At 44.0% G+C, this 25,254-nt stretch overlaps 1 protein-coding gene across 1 annotated transcript in view; it reads right to left on the reverse strand.

The window, feature by feature from the left end:
* Positions 1-678: 678 nt before the first annotated feature.
* Positions 679-25,254, reverse strand: part of NCBP1 (nuclear cap binding protein subunit 1) — an 80,757-nt gene continuing 56,181 nt past the window's right edge. The window contains exons 15-23 of the mRNA XM_056518920.1: positions 24,436-24,539; positions 21,024-21,146; positions 14,215-14,317; positions 14,000-14,093; positions 13,768-13,871; positions 6,424-6,538; positions 2,689-2,811; positions 2,491-2,604; positions 679-2,390 (exon numbers count right to left, since the gene is read on the reverse strand). Coding sequence (XP_056374895.1) covers positions 2,277-2,390; positions 2,491-2,604; positions 2,689-2,811; positions 6,424-6,538; positions 13,768-13,871; positions 14,000-14,093; positions 14,215-14,317; positions 21,024-21,146; positions 24,436-24,539 — 994 coding nt within the window. The 3' untranslated portion in view covers positions 679-2,276. The remainder of the gene's footprint in view (positions 2,391-2,490; positions 2,605-2,688; positions 2,812-6,423; positions 6,539-13,767; positions 13,872-13,999; positions 14,094-14,214; positions 14,318-21,023; positions 21,147-24,435; positions 24,540-25,254) is intronic.

Consider the following 25,254-nt stretch of genomic DNA (forward strand, 5'->3'; position numbering starts at 1 on the left):
ACTGAACAGTATTAGCAATCAAATGATTGCTATAAATAGTAGGACTATTGTGTAGGACTAAGTGTAAAAAAAAAAAAATTACAATAATAATCATTTAAAATAAAAAAATTAAAACATTTGAAATATACCCTCCCCCAATAAAAAAGGTAAAACGTCTGTTTTTCCCGTTTTACACCCCAAAAAAAAGTGTAAAATACACATATTTGGTATCGCCACGTGCATAAAAGTCTGAACTATTAAAATATACTGTTATTAATCTTGTACGTTGAACGGCATAAAGGTAAAAAATATAGAAAAAGTCCAAAATTGCTTCTTTGTCATATTTTATTCCCAAAAGAATTTATAAATTTTTTTATAAAAAAGTAAAACCTAGGCAAAAGTGGTAATGATAAAAACTACAGATCATGGCGCAAAAAAATTAGCCCTCATACCACCCCATATACAGAATAATTAGAAAAGTTATAGGTGGTCAAAATAGGGCAATTTCAACATACTAATTTTGTTAAAATGGTTTGAGATTTTTTTTTTTTTTTTTTTTTTTTAAGCGGTACAATTATAGAAAAGCATATAACATGGGTATCATTTTAATCATATTGACCCACAAAAGAAAACATGTCATTTTTACCGTAAAGTGTACAGCGTAAAAACAAAACAGTCATAAATTTGCTAAATTGCTGTTTCTTTTCAATTTCCCCACATAAATAATATTTGTTTAGTTGCACCGTACATTTTATGGTAAAATAAGTGATGTAATTACAAACAATTGATGACGCAAAAAACAAGCCCTCATATGGGTCTGTGGATGAAAATATAAAAGTTATGATTTTTAGAAGGCGAGGAGGAAAAAAAGAAAATGCTAAAATAAAATTGGTCTGGTCCTTAAGGGGTTAAAAAGTCCTGGAGGACACCAGGGGCCACAGGAGTGCGCAGAATCGCAAGAAGAATGCACAGTGGACCCAGACAAGGTATTGTGGAGGCTTTGTGGCATTTTTTTCCTTTACTTCCCCAGAGTACCCCTTTAAGGTTTTGCAGTGTCAGAGGCAAACTTGCTTGTGTGCTTCGGATCATTACTCTGCTGCAAAAACCCAACTGCACTTAAGCTTTGGGTCATGAACTGATTGGCAAACATTCTTAAAATTTTTCTGAAAGTGAGCAGTATCATCACTTATGACAAGCTCTCTAGGTCCTTCACACGCAAAGCAGCCCCAGACCATCACACTTAAACCACTATATTTGACTGGTATGAGGTTTTTATTGTGGAATGCCATATCTTAGCTTTATACCAGATGAAACAGGACCCATTTCTTCCATATAGTTCCAAAGTGACTTTGCAGATTATTTTTCCAGTCCTAAGAGTCATCTAGCAGGTTTTTCAGCACAATCAAGATAAGTTTTTTTTGTTCAACAATAGTTTATACCTTGTAACTTTCCCATGGATGCCATTTTCGCCCAGTGACTCTCTCATTGTGAAATAATGTTAGGGAAATTTGGGTAACTCAAAATCATGTTGCTACAGCACCTAATATATCTGGTAAAACAATCAAGAACATGCGCAAATAAAAACAAGAGTATCTTTGTATTTAAATCCAGACACGTTCAACAAAAAAACATTTCATGTTAAGAGAGGGGGGGAAAAAATACAAGCAAAAATTTCACAGCTTGTAGAGAAAAATAAAAATCCCCTTGACTCTTTACCTTACAACAAGGAGACCTAGCAAAACATTAAAATAGTTTAAGCTAATGGTTAGAAATAGCTGGAGAAGGCAGGAGCACGAGAGCTAGAGATGAGTGAAGTTACAGTACTTCGATTCTGCACAAACTTCTCGGCTCGGCAGTTGATGACTTATCCTGCATAAATGAGTTCAGCTTTCAGGTGCTCCCGTGGGCTGGAAAAGGTGTATACAGTCCTAGGAGAGTCTCCAGCCACCGGAACACCTGAAAGCTGAACTAATTTATGCAGGCTAAAGCCAGCAACTGCAGAGCCGCGAGGTTCGTGACGAATCGAATCCCTGTAACTTCGCACATCTGTAATGAGAGCTAAAGAATTGTGGCTAATCCAAAACACAGCTGGTTTTACGTATATTTTCAAAATGTCATTTCTGATCTGAAACCAGATATTTTAAATACTACAAAAGTCTGCACTCAGTTAATTTCATCTCTATCATCTCAACAAAAGCATTCTCAAAGTCTTTTTCTTACAAGTCTCCAATTCTGTATTGCTGAATGGGGCAGAAAAAAAAAAACAAAAAAAACACAACAACCAACTGAGCTATCATTTAAGCCTGCAATGCACAGAACTGCTGGAAGACAGTCAGAATGTGATGGTCCAGTTCTCCTGTGAACAACAGATTCTCCAAAGTCAACATGTACTGCTGGATTATCTGATGATGCTAAAAAAAAAAAAAAAAAAAAAAATTACATGAAATCTTTACCTGTAACTACAAGTATGCATGTCTCTAAATAAGCCTTAAAATTCAGTAATCTACCAACCTGTAAAAAAATTTGTTGAAGTCTCTCAATGCAGTTCTTATACCATGGAGTTATCACATCAATGCCTCCTGTTTCACAGCGGACTAAGTGCTCTGTGAGGATCATAATAAAGCGCTGAAAGATAAAAAATGTAATTAAGCCTGGAGGTGGATGAAGGAATTCTAAAAAAAAAAAAAAAAAAAAATTATCCTTTAATACCTGGAAAATAACAAGGAAAAGATTTTTTTGTTCACTTTGAGCAGACTCCACTTTTTCTTGTAAACGATCAATTTGCTCCTCCAGGGGTCCATCCTCCCTTCCGCTGTCATCATAACTATCTCGCTAAAACAGACAACAAAAATGCATCCGTTAGGTCTCCTAGTGTAACATACCAATGTTACCAGAAAGTAAATTAAGGCTATGGCTTTAAAGCAATTTCAATCTTTAGCACATCTCATTAAAATTAGGTTGCTGCAACTGTAACCAGAAATCCATTGAGGATGGCCTGTGGTAATGCCAACTTTACTTTCATTAGCAATGATTCTGGAAAAAGACAATTACAAACTTATTTGGGACAAAGTTTCATGAAGCCATATGCTACTCTTTAGTTGCGTATATTAAAGTTATTTGGGGAAGGGGACTTACAAAAACGTGTGCAAGGGAAGAGTGATGCAGTTGCCCATATAAACAGATTGCTTCATTATTTTTTTGGCAACCTTTGGTTGCTATGGGCAACTGCACCACACCTGTGCAAAAGTTTAGATAAATCTCCATGATTTTTCCTTTTTAGACTTTATTTTATATTTAACCTTCTTCCGCATTTGACTAGAAAACTCACACACATTGGATCAAAAAAGGACCTGTGGACAACCCCAAGAAACAAATTTTATTGTCATTAACCTCTTAAGGACTTAGGGCGTACCTGTACGTCCTAAGCCCGGTGTGAAAAAGGGGGTCACGCCGTGACCCCACATCACACCGGGTCAGTCCCGGCTGCTAACGATAGCCGGGACCCTGGGCTATCAGCACGCGGCATTGATCGTTGTGCCGCACGCTGTTAACCCTTCAGACACGGCGATCAAAGTTGATCGCCGCGTCTGAAAACGAAAGTAAACTCTTCCCGGCAGCTCAGTCGGGCTGATCGGGACATCACGATAAAATCGTGATGTTCCGAACAGCTGGGACGCAGGCGGAGGTCTCCTTACCTGACTCCGCGGCGTCCGATCGTCGATTGATTGCTCCAAGCCTGAGCTACAGGCTTGAGCAATCAAGCCCCTATCTGACTGATCCGTGCAAAGCTATGGCTTTGCAGGGATCAGCATAGGAGATCAGTGTGAGCAGTGCTATAGCCCCCTATAACAAAGGCCATTTAACCCCTTCCCTAATAAAAGTTTGAATCACCCCCCTTTTCCCATTAAAAAAACCTGTGTAAATAAAAATGAACATATGTGGTATTGCTGCGTGCGAAAATGTCCGAACTATAAAAATATAGTTAATTAAATCACACGGTCAATGGCATGCGCGCAAAAAAAATTCCAAAGTCCAAAATTGTGTATTTTTAGTAACTTTTTATATCATGAAAAAATTTATAAAAAGATCAAAAAGTCCAATCAATACAAAAATGGTTTTAAAAATTTTAAACGTATAAATTTTCCAGCATGTAGTTATGATTTTTTTCAGAAGTGCGACAAAATCCAACCTATATAAGTAGGGTATCATTTTCACCATATGGACCTACAGAATAAAGATAAGGTGTCATTTTGACCAAAAAATGCACTGCGTAGAAACGGAAGCCCCCAAAATTTACAAAATGACATTTTTCTTCAATTTTGTCGCACAATGATTTTTTTTTCCCGTTTCGCCGTGGATTTTTAGGTAAAATGACTAATGTCACTGCAAAGTAGAATTGGTGGCGCAAAAAAATAAGCCATCATATGGATTTTTAGGTGCAAAATTTAAAGAGATATGATTTTTAGAAGGCGATGAGGAAAAAATGAAAACGCAAAAATGGAAAAACGCTGAGTCCTTATGGGGTTAAACAGTTTAGGGTGCCCTTATCACAAACTTTTAACAGTTTTTTGATATGCTCTTCGATTACATAGATATGAGGGTTTATAGTTTATTAGACAACTTAGGCCATATTAACACATCAGAATTTCAGTGCCAGATGTTTTGGACACTGAAATTCCACATCTGCAGAAAGAATGGTCCTGTTCACTCTTTCTGCGGACTCCACACGGAATGCATAGCAGTCAGTCAATGAGATAGCACATTCCCATGCGGTCCTAGTGCTGGCATATTACACCATCGCCCACAGTGTCCGCATGAAGATTTTCTGTGCAGACATTCCGAAATGTGAACATAGCCTTAGGGAGTCCGGTGAGCGTGAACTTCATTTTAATAATGGGATGATGGACAGGATTACACAGTAGTGTGTGTGTGTGTTAGATATATATATCCCAAAGGCTGTGTTCACACTGTAGAATTTCTGGGCAGAATTTCTGCCGGAGATCAAGCCGGCAGCACTAGGACCGCGCGGACTGCATTGCTGTCCCCATAGATGTCAATGCGTTTCTGAGCAGATCTCCCATAAGATCTACCCAGAAATTCTGCCCAGAGATTCCGTAGTGTGAACCCAGCCTTAAAGTGAAACATTCACACCCGCTGACTGTAAAAACCCACTCTAATCTGACCAATTCATGGAATAGACAGGCAAAATATAAATCTCAGGAATGAGAGGGCGGATCGAGAAGCTGTAAAAAGGGGTGTGACCAGGGCACCTCAAGTTAATGATAATGAAATCTCAATTTTTTTTGGGGGGGGGGGGAGGGGTTGGTCAAAGGTCCTCTTTAACCACTTAATGACATTAGAGTAAATGTGCATCCTGGTACTTAACACACTAGGACATACATTTACATCCAGTACATGATGCGAGCACCAGAGTGGTGCTCGCATCATGCATGGCAAATCCCCACTCAGCAGCCAGGGACCTGCCGGTAATGGCAGACATCAGGGATTGCACTGATGTCCACCATTAAAGGGGTACTGCAGTGGACATTTTTTTTCATATCAACTGGTGCCAGAAAGTTAAAACAGATTTGTAAATAACTTCTATTAAAAAATCTTAATCCTGCTGGTGTATACTACACGCGAGTACTTTGCTCACCAGGACATACATTTACGTCCTGTACATGACTCGAGCGGTGCAAAGTACCAGCACATCAGGACGTACATTTACGTTCATTGTTGTTAAGGTGTTAAGCAAACGAGTGTCAATTTGCTGATCAGCGTTCGTTTACTGCCTCCGGTTGGACCATGTTAAAGGGCACTAAGTAACATATTACATTTTATGATTATAAATATATTTTGTAGCTCATCTGTCACAGCCACAGACATGAGTAACGTGATACTGTGTTTGACTCCAAAGCAGAAATGGAGTCCTCAAGCTTTTCTTTTTATTATTTAAAGAAATAAAAGTTTAAAAAAAAAAAAAAAAAAAAAAAGGATGTGAGCAAGTCAGGGAAAGTATTGTCACAAAATAATGTTTAGGGGGTTTCTTTACTCGCACTGCATTTTGTGGCAGTTAAGCTTTTATTCATTTTTTTTAACCATTAGTCCTTCCTTTAAATGGGCACTGTCCTTTGCACAGAGCCCTGCTTGTCCTGTCTACATGCCCTGTATTTTGTCCCCATTGAGAAATATGGGCAATAGCAGCAGGGACAAGTCACCAGTTCTCACCAGTGTATAGTACAGATATAGATATATCATCTATGTATAAAAAGCTTTTGCAGATGACAGACCATTTAACAATTCCCATTACTTATTAATCAACTTCTGGCTTTGGCTCCAAAAGGAAAAAAAAATATATATATATATATATATAAATAACTGACACAAAAAGCAGTGTTTGAAAAACCCTGGGATGCCATTTTCCACCCTAAATTTGTTACTTACCCGTTTGTGCTGTTTGGCTAGCCGTTGTTTAGCATCCTCCAACTCTTTCTGGATTTTTTGGACATGTTTATTCATTTTTCTAATTGTGGAGTGCAAAATTTCCCAAACAAATAACCTAACAAAAAATTTATAAAGTTATTTATAAAAAGGTGTTTCACAAGCGCACACTTTGGGGGCTAAACTTATTAAAGTTTAAGCCTTGGCTTCTTGCATGCTAAACTAGGCAATAGGAGAATTGAGGGACAAAGTACAAACTAGAGCCCTTCACGGGACTGTATCTTAAAAGGGGTAATCCCCGTAAACTTTTTTTTTTTTAATGAACAGGTGCCAGAAAGTTAAATAGATTTGTAAATTACTTCTATTTAAAAATCTTAACCCTTCCAGTACTTAGCTGCTGTATGCTCCACAGGTAGTTCTTTTCTTTTTGAATTTCATTTCTGTCTGACCACAGTGCTCTCTGCTGACACCTCTGTCCATTTTAGGAACTACCCAGAGCAAGATATGCTCCTACTCTGGGGATGTGCTCCTACTCTGAACAGTTCCTAAAATGGACAGAAGTGTCAGCAGAGAGCACTGTGATCAGACAGAAAGGAAATCCAAAAAGAAAATAACTTCCTCTGGAACATACAGCAGCTGATAAGTACTGGAAGGGTTAAGATTTCTAAATAGAAGTAATTTACAAATCTGTAACTTTCTAGCACCTGTTGATTTAAAATGAAAAAATAAAAAAACAATGCATTATCTCTGCAGAGAGGGAGAAACCAGGGAACTGCTGAGACAACACTACACTGAAAATGAAAAATAAATTACTACACAACTTCTTGTTAGGGATAATTTAAGCAAAAACATGCAGAAGCCAGTAAACTGTGACAATGCTATATCAGTTATTTCTTGGGATGACAGGGCTTATTTAAGGGGGTATTCTGGTATAAGAAAATGGTCTTTAAATAAAACTGTCAGTTCAACACACTTTGCATATTTCAATCATTCAAGCAAATAATTAAAACGTTTTTAATGTATCTTATATTGTCACCAGAGACATACGCACTAACTTGCTGGAACATGGTAACAATGCATGTGACAATGAGTTATGCCTGAAAATCCTAATAGGCAAATTAAATGCTTTGGGGCACTACTATTACTCTGTGCCAACAGGTAGTACGGAAACACACTGGTAACAGATTTACTCTTTTCTTTTTTTTTTTTTTTTAAAGGAGATTTTTTGTTTACTTACCGTAAAATCTTTCTCGAAAGATCCATTGGGGGGACAAAGACCGTGGGTGTATGCTGCTGTCTCTAAGAGGTGTGACACTATGGTAATAAAAAAAGTCAGCTCCTCCCAGCAGGATATACCCGCCTTCAGGCTCTGAGCTAGTCAGTTTAAGTTCCAGAGCAATAGGAGGAGACCAATAGGTCAAAGAAAAACCCAAAACTGTCCGAGAACCAGAAGAAAAAACATAACTGAACACACCCTCGGACAGAGAACCAAAGGAAAATCCCCAAAAAGGCGGGAGCTGTGCCCCCCAATGGATCCTTCGGGAAAGATTTTACGATAAGTAAACAAAAATCTCCTTTTCTCTGTCGGCTCCATTGGGGGACACAGACAGTGGGACGTACCAAAGCCGTCCCTTGGGTGGGCAGATAAGTAATCAGGCAGACGGCCGATCCACTGCCGCCTGCAACACTTTACGACCCAGACTAGCATCAACCGATGCGAAAGTATGAAGTGTGCAAAGACGACCAGGTAGCCCCCTTGCAAATCTGCGTGGCCGAGGCTCTATTCTGGAGAGCCCAGGATGCCCCAACAGAACGTGTGGAATGAGCCACAACCCTGAAAGGAGGAATCTTCCCCTTACAGCGATAGGCTTCCAAAATGGCAGACCAAATCCACCGAGAAATGGTGGCCTTGGAAGCAGGTTGTCCCTTGCGACGACCTTCCGTAAGGACGAAAAAGGAATGACACTGACGAAACGAAGAAGTGATGGAGAGATAAGACCAAACAGCCCGAACTACATCCAGCTTGTGTAGTAAGCGCTCCTTAGGATGAGAAGGAGCCGGACAAAAGGACAATGCCCTCATTGAGATGAAAGGCCGAGACCACCTTAGGCAAAAAGGAAGGATCCGGCCGGAAAACGACCTTGTCCTGGTGGATCACCAGAAACTGAGAACGGCAGGAAAGAGCTGCCAGTTCAGACTCCCTCCGGATGGAGGTGATAGCAACAAGAAATGCCACTTTCCAAGAAAGGAGGCAGAGAGACACCTCTCTAAGGGGCTCAAAGGGTGCCCCCTGGAGGGCACTCAGAACCAAATTCAAGTCCCAAGGGGGAGAAGGTGACCGATAAGGAGGAACAGCGTGCACCACTCCTTGCAGGAAGGTCCGGACATGAAAATTAGAAGCCAGGGGCCGCTGGAAAAGAACAGTAAGGGCCGAAACCTGACCTTTAAAGGGAAAAGAGACAACCCCAGATCCAACCCCAACTGCAAAAAGGAGTGAAGACTGGGAACCGAGAAGGTCACCGGGGAGAAGTCCTGAGCTTCACACCAACGAAAATAAGACCGCCAAGTACGGTGGTAAATTCTTGCGGAGGAGGGCTTACGAGCCTTGAACATGGTGTGAATGACTTGGGAAGAGAACCCACGGGCCCTCAAAACCGCAGTCTCAACCGCCACGCCGTCAAATGCAGCGACTGTAAATTGGGGTGGCAAAGAGGACCCTGAGAGAGTAGGTGCGGGCAGAGCGGATGGTGCAGAGGAGCGTCATCCAGGAGCCTGACGTCGGCGTACCACGATCGTCGGGGCCATTCTGGATCTACCAGAATGGCGGGGACGTCCTCTGCCTTGAGCTTCCTCATCACCCTGGGAAGGAGCGGAAGAGGAGGGAATAGATAAGGTAGGGCGAATCCCGCCCAAGGAATCACTAGGGCATCCACGGCCAGAGCCTAAGGGTCCCGGGACTTGGACACAAACAGAAGGATCTTCCGATTGTGCCGGGACGAAGAGGTCCACGTCCGGAATGCCCCAGAGGTCGCAGAGCTGCGCGAAGACCTCCAGATGAAGAGACCACTCGCTGGGGGTCGGGTGAGGACCGACTGAGGAAGTCCGCTTTCCAGTTGAGCACTCCCGGAATGTGAATCGCCGAAATGGCCGGAACCTTGCTCTCCGCCCAGGTGAGAATCTTTGTCACCTCGGCCATGGCTGCCGAGCTGCAAGTGCCGCCCTGTCGATTTATGTACGCCACGGCCGTGGCGTTGTCAGACTGAGCGCGGACAGGACGGGACTGAAGCCGGGACTCCCAATGAAGAAGACAAAGAAGAATCGCCCGTAATTCCAATATGTTTATCGGAAGAAGGGTTTCCAGGGGAGACCAGAGTCCCTGAACCGTCCAATCCCTGAACACGCCGCCCCAGCCAGACAGGCTGGCATCCATTGTAACAACCTGCCAGTGAAGGGGAAGATATGACCGCCCTTGGAGAAGAAGGGGGGAGCGGAGCCACCAGAGCAGAGACTGACGGACCCTGTGAGGGAGAACAATCTGACGATCAAGGGACAGAGGAGACCTGTTCCATCGAGAGAGAATCGCCAGTTGAAGGGGGCGGTAATGAAACTGGGCAAAGGGTACGGCCTCCATAGTTGCCACCATCCGACCCAGGTCCCCCGGAGCGCCAGACGTTTGTCCGGCGGAAGACAAATTCGGGCAGAGGCCGTGTCGAATCGAAGTCCCAGGAAGGTTAGAGACTGGGTAGGACAGAGGACTGGACCCGGTTGACGATCCACCCGAAGAGACTCAGAGTGTGGAGAGTGACGTCCAGATTCTCCAGAGTCTGGGCTCTGGTTGGAGCCTTGATGAGAAGGTCGTCCAGATAGGGTATCACCGAGATTCCCCTCGACCGTAACAGGCCCATCACTGGTGCAAGGATCTTTGTAAAGACCCGAGGAGCCGTGGCTAGAATAAAGGGGAGGGCTACGAATTGAAAGTGCCCCTCCGGAACCACAAAGCGAAGGTACCGATGATGGCCCGGAAATATTAGCACATGGAGGTAGGCATCCTTGATGTCCACCGATGAAAGAAACTCCCCTTGTTCCAGGGACGCCACCACCGAACGGAGAGATTCCATTCGGAAGTGGCGGATGAGAAGGTGACGGTTGAGACGCTTGAGGTCTAGGATTGGTCGCACAGAACAGTCCTTCTTGGGGACCACAAAAAGATTTGAATAGAAACCACGAAAACGGTCCCCTGGAGGAACGGGGGACGATAACCCCCTGGAGAAGCAGAGACTGGAGAGCCGCTCGAAATTGCTTCGGCCGGGGGGCCCGGGATCGAAAAAAGCGATCCCTCGGAAGGGAGGCGAATTCGATCAGGTAACCGTTGGACCCCACATCCCTGACCCAATCCCTGAATGTGTGAAGTCCAGATGTCTCGGAAAAACAAGAGACGACCTCCCACCCGAAAAGAAACCGCGGGTTGGGGCCTCACTTCATGCAGAAGTGGGTTTGCGGTTGCCCGATTTGGGCGCAAAATGGCCGGACCGGTTGGAGTCCGACTTCCAAGACGGGCGTGCCCGGAACGAGGGAGCCATCTAGTCCCGCAAGGGCGCCTGCCTGGACCCTTTACTGGGGCCAGAGGTCCAAAAGGAAAAGGACTTCCTCTGGGAAGTAGGGCGAGCCTTATTTTGAGGTAACAAGGAGCTCTTACCTCCCGTTGCCTCAGAGATAATCTCATCAAGGCGTTTGCCAAAAAGACGGCCACCCGTAAAAGGAAGCTCAGTGAGAGACCTTTTGGAAGCGGCATCCGCATTCCAAGCCACATATAGTGGCGGAGAGCCGCTAGGTGACCCACAGCAAAGGCAGAACAACGGGCTGACTGCATGGAAGCTGTGCACAGAAAGTCTCCAGCTTTAGCGCATTGGAGAGCCAGAGCAGATAGATCCTCTGGGGGGTATCCCACTAACATATCCTGATGGAGCTTTTGGCACCACTCCGACAGGGCCTTGGACACCCATGTCGAGGCGAAGATGGGAAGAAGAGAAGAGCCAGCTGCTTCAGAAGCAAACTTCGCTAAAGATTCTACCTTCTTGTCCGTGGGATCCTTGAAAGCAGCGGAATCTGCCAGAGGCCTTAGAGATCCGGGAGATTGGCGGATCCACTGAGGGAGGGGAAATCCCCTTGGTGACAAAGTCCTTGTCAAATGGATAACATTCTTGAATTGTCTTGATTCCCGGGAACCTCGTCTGGATGTTTCCATGCGGATTCCAGAACGTCGTCAAAGTCAGCGTGAGAGCTGAACCTTTGAGGTGCTGGCTTAGCACGATGAAAGGATACTCCTGGATTGACATCCAGAGATCCTGGGTCCTACAAGTGAAAGGTGTCTCTTATGGCTGTCACCGATGAGTTCACCATTGCAATTGAGTCTGAGCGGTCCTCTGAGTCAGGTGCCGGCTCGGAAGCCTCGTCCACCAGTTCACCAGGGGAATGTGAATGAGTAGAGGCAGTCCTGGAGGGGGGCGACCCAGACCGGGTGCACGGCTCTGGCGTGGCAGAGAGGCGACTCAGAACATCCTCTGGAGGAGCGACGTTTGTGCCCAGATGATGGGGGGCCCGCGAGGGGAATGCTCACGTCTATCAGAAGACTCAATGGAAGAATCAGCCGAGGCACCCCTAGCACGCTTGTGAGAGTGTGAAGTACGAGGAGATTAGGAGCGGGCCCTCTCAGAGATCCTGCGCAGGGAAGACCCCTTCAAGGTTGACACCACTTCCCAGGAGGCCTCAGCCACCGAACGGGAGACTTGGGTCAAGTCAGCCATATACTGGGTCAGGGAAGAAACCCAGGCTGGAGGAGCGGCTGAACCAACCGGGACCGAAGGGGCATCAGGGGGCAACCAGGGGGTCTGGGGGAGCAGTGGCGCAGGCAGGGCAAGTGGGCTCAGCAGAGCCAGACATCTTGGTATTACAGTGCTTACAGATATAATAAGTCACTGAATTTCCAGGTTTCTGTTTAGAGGGAGGAACAGCCCTGGGTACGGACATAATGTGGGTAAAAGGAGACAGGGGACACAGACTAGGGTGAGAAAGTTCCTGTCATCTGCAGTGAGGAGAACTCGCTCCATGCAGCCAGAGAGACTGAACAGGCCAGCCAAGAGGAAATGAGGGGTGTGCCTGAAGCAAGGCACACCGTAACAGACCCCTTCACATTGAAAATCGCGCCCAAGGCACTGATTGGACGCTGCTTCGCGCCTCAGAGCTCCCAGCCCAGTGGGCGGAGCTACAGACAGGCCGAAGAAGAACTGTCATGGCGCCCGCTCCTTGTCCTGAGCGCCATGTCTAGTCCGGATATGCGCTCGGGGGAATAAAGCCTAAACGCCGGCAGAGACGGTCGGCGAAAGTGAAAGTAAGCCGGCGCTGAAGCGCCCGGCTCGTAGCAGCGCCGCGGCTGTCAGCCGCGTACAAGGCGCTGCAGGCAAAACGAAAGTATGCCCGCGCTGAGAGCGCCCGACCCGAAAGCAGCGCCGCAGCTGACAGCCGCATATAAGGCGCTGGAGTAGTTGCACCAAACACACACCATAGTAAAGTGCCCCATAATACATGCCCCTATAATATATGCCCCCTTAGGTGCCACTGCTCCCCCAGAATAAAGTGCAGCCCCTGTATAATCCAGCCCCATAAACTGAAGGTGGGCCAAAAACAGGGGGTCTCCAGAGGTTGCGAGTCCGTACCTATGGAGAAAAGGGGGGGGGGGGGGGGGAAGTACTTACCTCAGTCAGGAGAACTTGCCTAATGGCGTCTTCAGTGAAGTCTTCAGTCAGCTTTTTGTCCCTGCATCACGCCTGGCTGCTATGCGCAAGCGAGGCGAGCAGAGAAAAAGGGGGACCTGGACCCATGAGGTACCAACCCAGATGCTGACCGTTGGCGAAGGGGGGTGAACAGCGCATATACGCAATGTCTGTGCCCCCTTATTCGCAATGGGGAAACAGGGAACCGGAGTCCCTAAGCACCCACCTGAAAACAGAAAAGAAAAGGAATAAAAGAAAACCAACAAGTCCCTATACTAGGAAAAAAAAAAAAATCAGAAGACCTGGTATGGAAAATCCAGACCATGTCCACCTCCTTCAGAAACTAAGCTTAAACTGACTAGCTCAGAGCCTGAAGGCGGGTATATCCTGCTGGGAGGAGCTGACTTTTTTTTTTATTACCATAGTGTCACACCTCCTAGAGACAGCAGCATACACCCACGGTCTGTGTCCCCCAATGGAGCCGATTGAGAAAAATAAAAATATGCATGTAAAACATCACCGTGGCAAAAAGGGTTTAAGCAACTAGCAGGAAGCAAATGATCTCCTCTTGTCTCACCTAGTAAAATCACGTGATATCTCTGGGGAGAAGATCCAGTTAGCTACAGCAGCACAATCAACAATTTGTGTACGTATCATTTTATCCACAAGAACTGCAATCATCTGAAAAAGAAAAGCATTTTGTTGTAATTTTTATATATCTGAATTCTTATTTTTATTCTTCTAAATTCTTAATTTTCTAAAGCAAATTGTGATAAACCTTTACAAAAAAAAAAAAAACACAACCCTACCTGAGGATGACTTTTCCAGACATCATAAACTACTCTCAGAATATGGAGCTTCCCTTCCTCACTGTCAGACAGAGCCTTAAATACTTCATGAAACCTTTAAAAAAAAAAGTGTAACAAAAGTGCCCAGAATTTATGTAGCATATAATTATCAAGTTTGTACAGCTCTGCAATACAAGCTGGGGTTACAGAAAGAGGAAATAAGTCATTTTACTTACTTTGCAATCGCACTAAATGAATGGCTAAATGATTTTGAGGCCAAATTAAGTAGGGACTGAACAAACACCTCTATTTTCAATGGGTTAAAGCTTACTCCTTCGTCTGAAAGAAAACATAAGCATAGTTAGTTTCTCTAGGAAAATCCAGATTATGCTCTACATGATTGCTTTAAAGAAGCTCTGAGATCTCTCCTAGCAGCTCTCAGACACAACCTCTCCTAACCAAGCTCTGTCTCCTTGTTTATCTGTATGTCCTTCCATTGCGCTGCTTAACCCCTTAGGGACTCAGCCCATTTTCACCTTAGACTCCGGTGCTTAGACATCTTATCCCCTATCCAAAGGCTTGCATTGAGGGGCTGAACGTGACGTCACACACCGTCGGCCCTGTGGTCGCCGGTAATCAGACCCGGAGCGAACACGCTCCGGGGACTGATTACAAACTGGGTGCCGCGTGCAAGATCACGGGGGTCCCCAGAGACGGGACTCCCGCGATCAGGCATCTTATCCCCCTACCCCTTTAAGGACTAGGCCCATTTTTCGTACATCTGACCACTGTCACGTTAAGCCTGAATAACTCAGATGCTTTTACCTTTTATTCTGATTCAGAGATAGTTTTTTCGTGACATTCTACTTTATGTTAGTGGTAAAATTTCTTGGTGAAAAATCCCAAAATTTCATTTTAACAATTTTGCACTTTTCTAACTTTGAAACTCTCTGCTTATAAGGAAAATGGATATTCCAAATAAATTCTACCGTATATACTCGAGTATAAGCCGACCCGAGTATAAGCCGAGACCCCTAATTTCAACCCAAAATCCCAGGAAAAGTTATTGACTCGAGTATAAGCCTAGGGTGGGAAATACATCATCCCCCCCCTGTCATCATCCAGACCAGTCATTAACATCCTCATCATCATCACCGCCTGTCATCATCCAGACCCTCATCATCATCACCTGTCATCAACCCCTTGTCATCATCCCACACATCCCCCCCTTCATCATCCCGTCATCATCCCACACATCCCCCTTTCATCATCCCCTTATCATCCCACACATCCCCCCTTCATCATCCCCTTGTCATCATCCCCCCCCCTTCATCATCCCCTTGTCATCATCCCACCCCCCCCCTTCCATCATCCTCTTATCATCCGCCCTCAGTGGTCTTCAACCTGCGGACCTCCAGAGGTTTCAAAACTACAACTCCCAGCAAGCCCGGGCAGCCATCGGCTGTCCGGGCTTGCTGGGAGTTGTAGTTTTGAAACCTCAGAAGGTCCGCAGGTTGAAGACCACTGCGGCCTTCGACATCATCCAGCCCCCTCTCACCCCCCTTTAGTTCTGTACAGTACTCCCCTCCGCTCGGCGCTGGTCCGGTGCTGCAGGGCTGTCCGGAGAGGAGGTGGTCCGGTGGGATAGTGGTTCCGGGCTGCTATCTTCACCGGGGGCGCCTCTTCTCCGCGCTTCCGGCCCGGAATAGAGGCGTTGCCTTGACAATGACGCAGAAGTACGTTGGCAATGAACGTACCTCTGCGTCGTTGTCAAGGCAACGTGACTATTCTGAGGCCGGGCCCGAAGCGCTTAGAAGAGGCCTCCCCGGTGAAGATAGCAGCCCGGAACCACTATCCCACCGGACCACCTCCTCTCCGGACAGTCCTGCAGCACCGGACCAGCACCGAGCGGAGGCGAGTACTGTACAGAACTAAAGGGGGGTGAGAGGGGGCTGGATGATGACGAAGGCCGCAGTGGTCTTCAACCTGCGGACCTCCGGAGGTTTCAAAACTACAACTCCCAGCAAGCCCGGACAGCCGATGGCTGCCCGGGCTTGCTGGGAGTTGTAGTTTTGAAACCTCTGGAGGTCCGCAGGTTGAAGACCACTGCGGGTGGAGAGTTCACTCTAGTATAAGCCGAGGGGGGTGTTTTGAGCACGAAAAATCGTGCTGAAAAACTCGGCTTATACTCGAGTATATACGGTATATTGATTCACAAATACAACATGTCTACATTATGTTTGCATCATAAAGTTGACATGTTTTTACTTTTTGAAGACATTAAAGGACTTCCAAGTATAGAAGCAATTTTCAAAATTTTCACGTAAAATTCAGCGACCGGTTAAGTTTGAAGTGGATTTGAGGGGCCTTTCTGTGACAAATACCCGATAAATGACCCCATTATAGAAACTGCACCCCTCAAAGTATTCAAAATGACATTCAGTAAGTGTGTTTACCCTTTAGGTGTTTCACAGGAATAGCAGCAAAGTGAAGGAGAGAATTCAAAATCTTCATTTCTTATTTTTTTTGTTATACACTCATGTTCTTGTAGAGCCATTTTTTTTATTTTTACAAGGGGTAAAAGAAGAGAAATCCCCCCAAAATTTGTAACCCAATTTCTCTAGGGTACCTCATATGTGGATGTAAAGTGTTCTACAGGCATAGTAGAGTGCTCAGAAGGGAATGGTTTTTGGGGGGCATGTCTCATTTAGGAAGCCTCTATAGTGCCAGACCCGCCCCCAAACAAACACGGAAAAAAAAAAAAAAACACATGGCATACTATTTTGGAAACTACACCCCTCAAGGGATGTAACAAGGGGTACCGTGAGCCTTAACACCCCCACAGGTGTTTGACAACTTTTCGTTAAAGTCGAATGTGTAAATGAATTTATTTTTCCACTAAAATGCAGTTTTTTCCCCAAAATGTTAAATTTTTACAAGGGGTAATAGGAGAAAATGCCCCCAAAATTTGTAACACCATTTCTTCTGAGTATGGAAATACCCCATGTGTGGACGTCAAGTGCTCTGCTGGCGCACTACAATGCTCAGAGGAGGAGGAGCGCCATTGAGCTTTTGGAGAGAGAATTTGGTTGGAATAGAAGTCGGGGGCCATGTGCGTTTACAAAGCCCCTCGTGGTGCCAGAACAGTGGACCCCCCCCCCCCCCCCCACATGTGACCCCATTTTGGAAACTACACCCTTCACAGATTTAAACCCCTTAAGGACTCCGCCCATTTGGGCCTTAAAGGGGTACTCCACCCCTAGACACCTTATCCCCTATCCAAAGGATAGGGATAAGATGTCAGATCGCCGGGGTCACGGCTGCGGCCCACAGCTATCATTACGGCACAGAGCAGACTCGCTCAGTGCGTAATGACGGAAAATATAGGGGCCGGAGCATTGTTACGTCACGGCTCCGCCCCCTCATGACATAACAGCCCGCCCATCAATGCAAGTCTATGGGAGGGGGCGTGGTGGCCATCAGGCCCCCTCCCATAGACTTGCATTAAAGGGGCGGGCCGTGACGGCACAATGCTCCGGCCCCTGTATCGCTGGTCATTACGCACAAAGAGAGTCTGCTCTGTGCAGTAATGATAGCGGGGTGCTGCAGCCAAGATCCCGGGTGTCTGACATCTTATCCTTTGGATAGGGGAGAAGATGTCTAGGGGCAGAGTACCCCTTTAAGGACCCAGACAATTTTATTTTTCAGTTTTCGTTTTTTCCTCCTCGTCTTCTAAAAATCATAACTTTTATATTTTCATCCACAGACTAGTATGAGGGCTTGTTTTTTGTATGGCGCAACAAAAAATATTTGTGTGGGGAAATTGATAAGAAAACCGCAAATTTTGCACATTTTGGAAGTTTTCGTTTTCATGCTGTACACTTTACGGTAAAATAGACCTGTTTTCTTTCTTTCTGGGTCAATACGATTAAAATTATACCCATGATCACATACTTTTCTATTATTATACTGCTTAAATAAAAATCACAAACTTTTAAACCAGATTAGTGCATTTCAAATACCTCTATTTTGCTGACCTATAACTCATTTTTTCATATAAGCGGCAGTAGGGGGGCTAATTTTTTGCGCCGTGATCTGTAATTTTTTTATTGGGGAAGGGGATTTTTCAAATTTTACTTTTTACACTTTAATAGTCCCCACAGGGGACAATTTATAACAATCATTCGATTGCTAATACTGTTCAGTGCTATGCATAGGGCATAGCCCTGATCAGTGTTATCAGTCATCTTCTGCTCTGGTCTGCTCGATCTCAGACCAGAGCAGAAGACCCGTGGAAGGCAGTGGAGGCAGTTGAGGGGACCTCCGTCTGCCGTTCTGGATGATCAGATCGCCGCGGAAGCGCTACGGGTGATCTGATCATCCATTTTAGTGACCGCACTGCCGCAGATGCATTGATCACGGCATCTGAGGGATTAATGGACATCCGTACGATTGCGGATGTCGGCCATTACCGGCAGGTCCCTGGCTGCTATCATGTGAAGGACGTAAACATACTTCCTGGTGCATTAAGTACCACCTCACCAGGACGTACATTTACGTCCAGAGTCGTTAAGGGGTGCAGTGAGCATTTACACCCCACTGGCTTTTGACAGATCTTTGGAACAGTGGGCTGTGCAAATGAAAAATTACATTATTCGTTTTCACAGACCACTGTTTCAAAAATCTGTCAGACACCAGTGGGGTTTAAATGCTCACTGCCCCCCTTATTACATTCTGTGAGGGGTGTAGTTTCCAAAATGGGGTCACATGTGTGGGGGGGGGGGGGAGGCACTGTTCTGGTGCCATGGGGGCTTTGTGAAAACACATTGCCTTCAATTCCGGACAAATTTTCTCCCCAAAAGCCCAATGTAGTGCACCCACAGAGCCCTTTACATCTATATATGGGGTATGTTACAAATTTTGGGGGGCTTTTTCCTATTTTCACGGGTGAAAATGAAAAATTTTGGGTAACACCAGCATTTTAGTGAAAAAATAAATTCTCATTTTCCCATCCAACTTTAATGAAAATTCGTCAAACACTCACTATACCCCTTGTTACATTCCGTGAGGGGTGTAGTTTCCAAAATGGGGTCACATGGGTATTTTTTTGCGTTTATGTCAGAACCGCTGTAAAATCAGCCACCCTTCTAAATGACCAATCAAATGTACATGGCGCTCTCACTCCTGAGCCTTGTGCGCCCTCAGAGCATTTTACGCCCACATAATGGGTATTTTCGTACGGCGGAGAAAATTAGTTACACATTTTGGGGGTCTTTTTTTCCTTTTACCTCTTGTGAACATGAAAAGTATGGGGCAACACCAGCAAGTTAGCGTAAAATGTAAAAAAAAAAAAAAAAAATTGCATATGCGTCCAAGAGGTTAAAATATATTTGGTGTCCTACCTATGGGTCCAGGAGAGCAGCAATATAGTAGGCGACGCCATAAAATTATTAGCTGCACTGATATAAAACTCCCCTGACTCACACTGTCGGTGTGCAGATTCTCTAGCATGTCTTATATGATGCAGTTTGACACTGCTCTCGTGCATAAGGGCTACAGTAACAGAAAATGAGAAATACGGAAGCTGTATCTCATATTCTAAAGTGTGATCTAGTGGACAGACATTTTATGTCACCGATCAACTGTCCCACTTAAATAAAACTGGGAAGAACAAGTACCACAGACATCATGTGAAATGTAGGCTGCATTAGGAAAACCATATAAATGGGGAAATAAGATTTAGGCAGGTATACACAAAAACCTTTACTTCATTATAAAAACAATTGCATGACAGATATATCTGTCATGACACAGTTAAAGGGGAACTCCGGTGGAAACAAGTGGAAAACAAATGTTTTCAAATAAACTGGTGCAAGAAAGCTAAACAGATTTGTAAATTACTTATTTTTAAAAATCTTAACCCTTCCAGTACTTATCAGTTGCTGTATACTACAGAGAAATTTTTGACGTTCTTTCCAGTCTGACAACAGTGCTCTCTGCTGAAACCTCTGTCCGTGTCAGGAACTGTCCAGATTAGAAGCATATCCCCATAGAAAACCTCTCCTCAACACTATGGTCAGACTGGAAAGAACTTTACAAATTTCTCTGTAGTATACAGCAACTGATAAGTACTGGAATGATTAAGATTTTTTAATAGAAGTAATTTACAAATCTGTTTAACTTTCGGGCACCAGTTGATTTGAAATTATTTTTTTCCACTGGAGTTTCCCTTTAAGGGTGTATGGTCTCCCAAAGGTACCCCTCTTCCAGCACTGACTTGCGCTTTGAGGTGGGCCCACCGGCTGGATTTAAATATTCATAAGTGCCGGTCACGTGATCGCTCAGTAGGCACGAGCGCTCACGTGACCAGCGCTTATGAATATTTAAATCAAGCCGGCGGGCTCACCTCAAAAGTGCAAGTCAGCGCTGGAAGAGGGGGACCTTCGGGGGATCGGGGTTCCAGACTGGTTGGTTTAACAGTCCGAGACCCTGCATCGGTCTCCTGTTCACCCGCACTATAACCCGGAGTATCTGGTTATAGTGCGGGCAAACGGGTGACCGTTTTCCTTTAAATGCAGACATCAAAGCTGAAAGCAGCATTTATATAATGTTCTGTGCGTCTCATTGGTGGTTCAGGGCTTGGACTGGCCTTCAGAAGGCCTCAGTGTCTGCCATCACTTATCTGCTACCACAGTCTGCCATAGGCAGGCTGTTTAGGGAGATCAACTATTGAATGGATTAATGCAGTGCAATAGATTGATCTATAGGAGCAGTTGAGTGATACTAAAAAGGGTTAAAATTAAAAAGGTGGGTTGTAAAAAACACACATATATATATATATATATATATATATATATATATATATATATATATATATATATATATATACACACACATACACACACACACACACACACACACATATATATATATGTAGATAGAGTATAAAATAAAAAGCGGAGGTATGTATTAAATGGCAAAAGGAGCGCTTCCTCATATGAACATGTACTTTTAAGCATTTTATAAATTTGAAAATACACATTACCGTCATCATCATCATGGTTGGGGTTTTGCACATCTTTTAAAATATTAAAAACATCTTCATTAACTGCCTTATTTTTTATGGCATTGGTCAAGGTAACCGCAAGAGCATATCCAGGCAGAGCACCTAAATTGTATACATAAAATGCACACATTGTCATATTGATAAAAGACCGTTATTTTAATAACAAACAGCAAAAGAGATAATGAAACAATGGAGTAGACATCAATAGTTTTAAATGGAACATTTATTTAAATTGTAACTCATTCAACAACTTCCCTCTTATTGAGCCTATCTATTCTGACATTAGAAAATTACTTTATTTACCCAAAATGACTCCCTAACAAAAAAATATATATAAAAAAAAAAAAAAAGCCCTCTTTCCTGCAAACTGCTGTCCACTACCTGTTAGGTGAAATCTGCAGGAAATGGGTGTGGGGCTTAGCTTGTGCTAAGATAGTCTTGCCTGAGCTGCATATGTGCAAACCGAGAGCCTTTCTGCCTACTCCACATGACCCATACCATGCCTGAAAAGGTAAATCAAGGCTTTCCTCTACTCTGACTCTGCATAAAGTTCTGGGCAGCTGTCTCTCACGTAAACAGCAGTATTCCTTCATGTTTGTTTAGCGGGTTTGCAGCCCGTCTGTATTTCACCATGCAGTTACTATGTGTACTCTTTTTGTACTGTTCGTATAAAATTTGAAAAATCCTTAAAAACAAAGTTTATTAAAAAAAAAAAAAAAAAAAAACAGCAATATTCCTTTTACTGTATGTACACAGGGCTGCATCCTGAATAAAATACCCTCTAACCCCCCTCCATTTAGTCTCTAGGTCTGTCATCACTACCAACAGCAGTACAGTGCTTAGAGTAAACACCTTCCTTACTGTGTTCCTGTTTGTTTCTGTTTACATAGCACCTTGAATATCCAGTGCATCAGTAGCTCCCTCCCCCCACATGCTATCTTGTAGTGCCCTGCAAATCATAACCCCCGCCCCCGGCACAATGCCACCCTGTTCAGTTAAAGGGGTATTCTGGGCAAAAACCATCTTATCCCCTATCCAAAGGACGCCCCCTCCATTCACGCCCACTTCCATAGACATGAATGGAGGGGGCGTGGCGTGACATCACGTCCCCAGTCCCGGAAACCTGGAGGTTTCCCCAAACTGGAGATGCAGCCTTGCATAGAACGCGGGTGCTGCAGGGAGATTGCAGGGGGTCCCAGCAGCAGGCCCCCCGCTATCAGACATCTTATACCCTATCCTTTGGATAGGGGACAAGATGTTTTTGCCCGGAATACCCCTTTAAGTGCACTTTCTGCAGCACTATATAGTTGCTGGGAGGAGTAAGTAATTAATCTGCACACCTAATTCTGTAACAGAGGTTTTCAATATAAATAGACAGGACAAGAACACAGCAAGACAAAATACTTTGAAGCTTTATCAATCATATTCTAAAATAAACACCACCTGTCAAGATGACGTAACTAACTATACCTAGCTGAATGTCAAGCAAAGCACATTCCCTTTAGTGGTCTCCTAACTGGTTACAAACTTGCTTAAATAGACTCAAGGAGGGATGGAGCTGCTTCTCTTTATATACTGCTCGATCTTATTAGGTCATGATCCCTTGATTGAAGATTTTTTTTCAAAGATGATTAACCCCTTCCCTTAGGAGATTTTTCATTTCTGAACTTTTGTTTTTTCCTCCTCACTATCTAAAAATCAACACTTTCAATTTTCCACCTAAAAATCCATTTGAGGGCTTGTTCTTTGTGCCAACAATTTACTTTGTAACACCATTAATAATTTCACTACAAAATCTATGGCGAAACCAGAAAAAAAAGTTTGTGGGGCAAAATAAAAATAAAAAAAAGCAATTTTGTAATTTTTTGCGGCTTCCGTTTCTACGCAGTGCCATTTTCGGTAAAAACTGCACCTAATATTTATTCTGTAGGTCCATACGGTCACAAGGATACCCAATTTATATATTTTTGATTTTATTTTACTACTAAAAATAAAATTATAACTACATGCACCAAAAATGTCCTTTTCTGACCCCTATAATTTCTACTTTTCCATATAAGGGGCAGTATGAGGGCTAATCTTTTGCGCTGTGATCTGAACTTTTTATCGATACCATTTTGTCTTCATCGGACTTTTTGATCGCTTTGTCATTTTTTATGGTATAATAAGTGACCAAAAATATGCACACACACACACACACGTTTGCTTGTTTATTTTTATTTACATTTCTTTTTTTTAAATGGGAAAAGGGGAGTGATTCAAACTTTTATTAGGGAAGGGGTTAAATCACTAACACTTTTTCACTTTTTTTTTTGCAATGTTATAGCCCCCATAGGGGACTATAACATTGCACACACTGATTTCCTACAATGATCACTGCCATGCATTAACATGTCATTGATTAGAGTTATCACAGCTCGACTGCTCCTGCTTGTATCTTAGGCACGGAGCAGTCATTCAGGGATCGGACAGCGAGGTGGCAGGTAGGGATCCTCCTTGTGTCCTGCAAGCCGTTCGGGATGCCGCGGTGATCGCGGACAGCACCACTGAGCTAACCGGCAATATTTTCTTTCATTTTAGACACGGCTATCATGTTTGATTGCCATATCTAAAGGGTTAATGCCGGGCATCAGCCCGATCAGCGATGTCCGGCATTAGCCGTGGGTCCTGGTTGCCTATAGCAACCGGGACCCACCGGGTATGATGCGCGCTCACCTGCTGAGCGCGCGTCATATCTCGGGAGCCACAAATGGACGTTAATAAACGTCCATTTGCGTTAAGGGGTTAATAAAGCTTAAAAGCTTTAAATGTTACTGTATTTTATCCCTATGACTAAGCTATGATTCGATGGTGACCTCACATGCTTCACTCCCATAGGAATGCAGAAGTAGTTTATCTGGTGGTTGTGCTGGAATCTTTTCATAAATAAACACACAACCTGCCTTGAGTATAAAACAAAATACACTATACTCCCCTTGCTTGTCTGGCCTTGCAGCTCCAGTCCACCCCACTGTGGACTAATCCTATATGACCCACGGGCGCTGCTCTGCTTTTCCTCCCCCCCACCGAATGAACTATCAGCCACAGCGCTGTCCCCACATCAGGGGACTAATCATGTTCATTCTTTCGAGGGGCCCGACCGGTATTGCGGTATAGGGAAAAATTCATATCGTACAGAAAAAACACACTGGAATACCACCCAGCACTATTGGAAATACCTTCATTTTGTGCTAGAGGTGGTTTTTAGTACATCAAAAAGGATTTGAAAAATGGTAGTAAACTTAAAAACAACCCTATCCTATAGTCAAAGTACATTAAAGTTCACACTGCACATGCATACATGTACACACAAAAAAAAAAAAAAAAAAAATACAGGACTATGGAAACTTACTGCTACTCTCATCACCATATTTGTTTACACATTTTGGCTCAGCTGGGTACAATGCAGAAAAGGACGAAGGTACAATATCCAATATTCGTTGGTAGTAAGAAAGCCTAAGATAGGATAAAAAAAAAAAAAAAGTGTGATAAACATACCTTGCAGTAAACATATTGCAGTCGTGGTGGTGGAAGAAAAAAAAATTATCTAAATTTGTGTAAAACAAAAAACACAACAACTCTATGGAGGTTAAGGAATATGGAGTAGGCTCAGGAGATAGATAAGCCCCCTCAACACACAGCTGGCAGGGCAGCAAAAAACATACCATCACCAACCACCATTGGAGATCACTCTAATGCCAGTAATTTACCCCCTAAATCCCATAGGTTGCCAAACAACTGCCAACATTGTCAGCGCTTTGATCACCACCTTCTGCAAAGCAATTGTGGGGTTATGATCAGTTACCATGGAAGCCTGCAGCTTCTGAAGACCCTAGTGGCTGTTATGTCTGATCTGCTGTTACAGTCTGCCACAGATCACATTTTACAGCTCAATGCAATACATTGCATTCAAAATGATAAAACTTTATTTATTTTTTTTTAATAGGGTAATATTGCCTTTTGGTTTCTTTTAGCCAATTTCAGCATGACAATTTTTTAGTTCTGCAGTACAATGGATGACAAACGTAAGGGCCATTACAAAACAATTGGTCCCACTAAAAAAAAAAAAAAAAAAACAGAGTTCTGCAGATAGAAAAAGTTATGGCTCTTAGATGAAAAAAAAATAGGGGGATAAGATGTCAGATCGCCGCGGTCCCGCTGCTGGGGACCC

The sequence above is a fragment of the Hyla sarda genome, chromosome 1 (genome assembly GCF_029499605.1).
Source record: "Hyla sarda isolate aHylSar1 chromosome 1, aHylSar1.hap1, whole genome shotgun sequence".
Taxonomy (NCBI): domain Eukaryota; kingdom Metazoa; phylum Chordata; class Amphibia; order Anura; family Hylidae; genus Hyla; species Hyla sarda.